The sequence below is a fragment of the Chrysochloris asiatica genome, unplaced genomic scaffold (assembly GCF_000296735.1).
Source record: "Chrysochloris asiatica unplaced genomic scaffold, ChrAsi1.0 scaffold00026, whole genome shotgun sequence".
In the NCBI taxonomy this organism is placed as follows: Eukaryota; Metazoa; Chordata; class Mammalia; order Afrosoricida; family Chrysochloridae; genus Chrysochloris; species Chrysochloris asiatica.
In genome coordinates, this window is record NW_006408544.1 from 18,068,875 (window position 1) to 18,072,612 (window position 3,738).

The window sequence follows — 3,738 nt, forward strand, 5'->3', positions numbered from 1 at the left end:
GTGTGCCCAGTGTAGGTCTATTTTAGAGTCTTTGTTGTACTAAGATAGGAATAGCTTTGTGGACTCAGTCCTCAGAAGTGATCAGATGATGCCTTATGCATCTACATAGGCAACTCCAGGATTCTTTCCAATCAGAACTTTTTGTTGACAACATTTTAGTTCTCTGTAGTGGTTCAGACTTCAGTGATGGCACCTTGAAAATATTTTGTATTTTTGACTGTCTTACAGTTTTGATGAGAAAAATACTTTAATAGTTAATAGCATGAGGGGATTGCTTTCCTCCCTATTCTTTTTAGCTGTACATAGTAAAAAGCTGACAATCTACTGACCAGAAAGCACACTTGACTTTTCTCCCCACAAAGACAGATCTCCTAGTCTGGAATCCTAGGACTGAGGTGGTGCCAGGTATAAATAATTATTTTTACTTCCTTTTAGCCCCACTTCTGATGGTGCTGCAGCAGCAATTTTGGCTAGTGAATCAGTTGTACAGAAATATGGCCTGCAATCCCAAGCTGTGGAAATTTTGGCACAAGAGATGGTGACTGATTTTCCAAGCTCATTTGAAGAAAAAAGCATTATTAAACTGGTATATCTGAGATTCTGTGTTCTTAATCAAATTGAAGGATTAACTGTTTAAAATTTCAGGGTTTAAAACTTCATATTTTCAGATAACTAGCTCTGGAAGTCATTTACTTGGAAAAATAATGGTCTAAAGATTTTAGTATTATAACCCATCCTTAAGAGTCTGTTGTGGGAATATGACTAATTAGAACAGCTGCTGTTTAAGAGGGAGCCATGTGTTAGTATAGGATAACTTCTAATTAACTACATGTACTATGTATTTGTAGTCTGAGTTGGCGGAATATTCTCAGAATTCCAACCTTCCAGAGTTAGGGGCAAAACTAGATTTCACTGAACTTTCTTGACCCTCAGCACTTCAAAAATCCTGATTGGAGATTGAATACAAAATGGAGGCAGGAAAGAAGATGCGCATTCAGATGTTGAGTTAGTTAAATATTTCAAAATACATACAAACTCATATACATATATATATTGTTGCTAAGTGCCATCGAGTTGGTTTCGACCCATAGCGACCCTGTAGAGGGTTTCCTAGGGAGTGGCTGGTAAACGTGAACCACCCACCTTGCGGTCAAACAGCTTTGTAGCCCAGCGCATTAACCCATAACACCACATCTTGTAATTTACTACAAGATATGGCTTAAGGAATTCAAAGTCATTTTCATATATTTTACTTAAAATTCTGTTCTTTATGGCATGAAATTTAATATGTACAATCTCCTTTCTGAGTATTGTTTTATTTGGACTTTTGTTGTAATGTAGAATCAATTGAGACTATAATGTGTGCTGTCAATTTTCAGTTGTTGAAGTTATACATATATTAATCTCTTAAAACATTTCTTTATCTAAAATGCACAGTTTTGATGTCCTTAATTTTTATGTGATTTTGCTTTTAGGTTGGTTTCGATATGAGTAAAGAAGCTGCCAGAAAGTGCTATGAGAAATCTGGCCTAAGACCAAATGATATTGATGTAATAGAACTTCATGATTGCTTTTCCAGCAATGAACTCCTTACTTATGAAGCATTGGGACTCTGTCCAGAAGGTAACATCTTTGAAGAGGGTTAAATTTCACTGAAATTTACATTTATCATTAAGCAGAATAGTCCACTAGTTGGATTCACTTCCGTGGTGGCTCTGTCACACTGTGCAAAGTGAATGTAAGCAGTTTGGGGGCTGGACTTAAGAAAATGCAGTCTTGGAGAATACCAACTCTCAGATAACAGTGTACCAGTAATTTAACTCAAGGTTACTTAAACTGTTAAATGAGAAAGACAATAATAGAAAATTAAATATGTAATTCCATTTATTTCAAATTGTATTTGAATAAAGAGCTGCAAGAAGGAAAATGGGAAATTAATTGGTGAGATCTGTAGGATTTTTTTTTTTTTTCTTTTCTTTTCATAATTTGTTGTTATAATTTTCCACGAATTGGGCTGCAAACCGCAAGGTCAGCAGTTTGAAACTACCAGCTTCTCCGGGAGAAAGATGAGGCTTTCTGCTCCCGTAAAGATTTTTGTTGTTGTTGTTGTGTGCCGTGGAGTCAGTTCCGACCCATAGCAACCCTGAATAGTTGGAACCAACCTGACGGCACTTAACAACAACAACCAGCAGTTTATGAGAGTTTCATTTGTTTCACTTCCTTGCCAGCACTTGATATGCTCAGCTTTTAAATTTCAGTCATTCTAAACAGTGTATGGGCTCCCTGAGTATTGCAAATCATTAACACATTTGACTGCTCACCGAAAGATTGGAGGTTTGAGTCCATCCAGAGGCACCTCAGGAGAAAGGCCTGGTGATCTATTTCCAAATAAATCAGCCATTGAAAAGCCTATGGAGCAGGGTTCTACTATGGCACACTTAGGGTCACTCACAGTCGGAATCAACTCTATGGGAACTGATTAAAGAGAGTTTATTATTGTAGAGTCCTGGTGTGGCACTGTGGGATAAAGCACTAGTCCACAAGGTTGGTTTGAACTACAAGGTCGGGGTTTAAACTTACCAGCTGCTCCGTGGAAACCCTGTAAAGGGTCGCTGTAAGTTGGAACCAACTTGCTGGCACTTAACAACAACAACATTGTTATTGGTGTGGTTTTAATTTGCATATCCTTGATGGCTACTGATGTTGAGTGTCTTTTCATGTGCGTATTGATTATGCATGTATCTTTTGTGAAATGTCTGCTCAGACATTTTGCCTTTTTGTTGTTGGGTTTTCTTCTCTAGTATAAGAGTTTTTTGTTTGTGTTTTATCTTTATATATTATACGTACAAATAATTTGTCTGATATATGTCTTGTCACTATTTTCTCCCAGTCTGTGTCTTGCCTTTTTGTTTTATTGATAGTGTCTCTTGAAGAATGAAAATTTAAAATTTTTATCAAGTATAGTTTATTAGTTTTTTTTCCTTGCATGGTTCATGTTATTTGTATTCTAAGAAACCTTTGTATCCTTCAAGGTCCTAAAGATTCTTTCCTACTTTTACTTTAAAAGTTTTATAGTTTTAGATTAGTACATGATCCAGTTTGAATCAGTTTTAAGATAAAAGTTGATGTAGATTTTTACCCCCCTTACAATATCCAATACCATTTGTTGGGAAGACCTTTTTTCTTCCCATTGGCACCATTTAAAAAACAAATCAGTTTTTCTGGAAAAGGTGCCATATTTTTAAAACTATATATTTTTACATATGTATATATATTGTTGTTGTTGTTGGTAAGTGCCTTTGAGTTGGTTCCAACTCAGAGAGACCCCCTATAGGGTCTCCGAGGCTAAGCTATAAATCCTTATGGGTGTGGTGACTGGTAGACTCAAACCCTCAACTTTGTGGTTAGCAGTCCAGTATTCCCCACATATATACTTACATGAGGGTAAGTCAAGAAGTATTGCAACTAGGGTTCCAGTTCTTACATGCATGGGTTTATTCCAAATATAATATATTTAAGTATGTCTTTGTAATCAGTGGATCACTGTGGACATGTCTTTGTAATCAGTGGATCACTGTGGACATGTTCTCGCACTAATGCCCTTATCTTAGTCTCATTAGGGTGTCATTAAAAACAGGATACTTTTTATGCTGTAGAAAAAAATGATTTTGAGTTTAGGGTTAATACCAAAATTTTTTTTTTTTTTTTAATTTAAGGTTTTTATTGTAGATTGAGTGA

General features: G+C 36.0%; 1 protein-coding gene across 1 annotated transcript in view; it reads left to right on the forward strand.

Moving 5' to 3' along the window:
• The window catches only part of SCP2 (sterol carrier protein 2), a 149,290-nt gene that overhangs the window by 40,285 nt on the left and 105,267 nt on the right, over nucleotides 1-3,738 (forward strand). Inside the window, exons 9-10 of the mRNA XM_006839863.1 lie at nucleotides 436-586; nucleotides 1,476-1,623. Of these exons, the coding sequence (XP_006839926.1) occupies nucleotides 436-586; nucleotides 1,476-1,623 (299 nt within the window). The remainder of the gene's footprint in view (nucleotides 1-435; nucleotides 587-1,475; nucleotides 1,624-3,738) is intronic.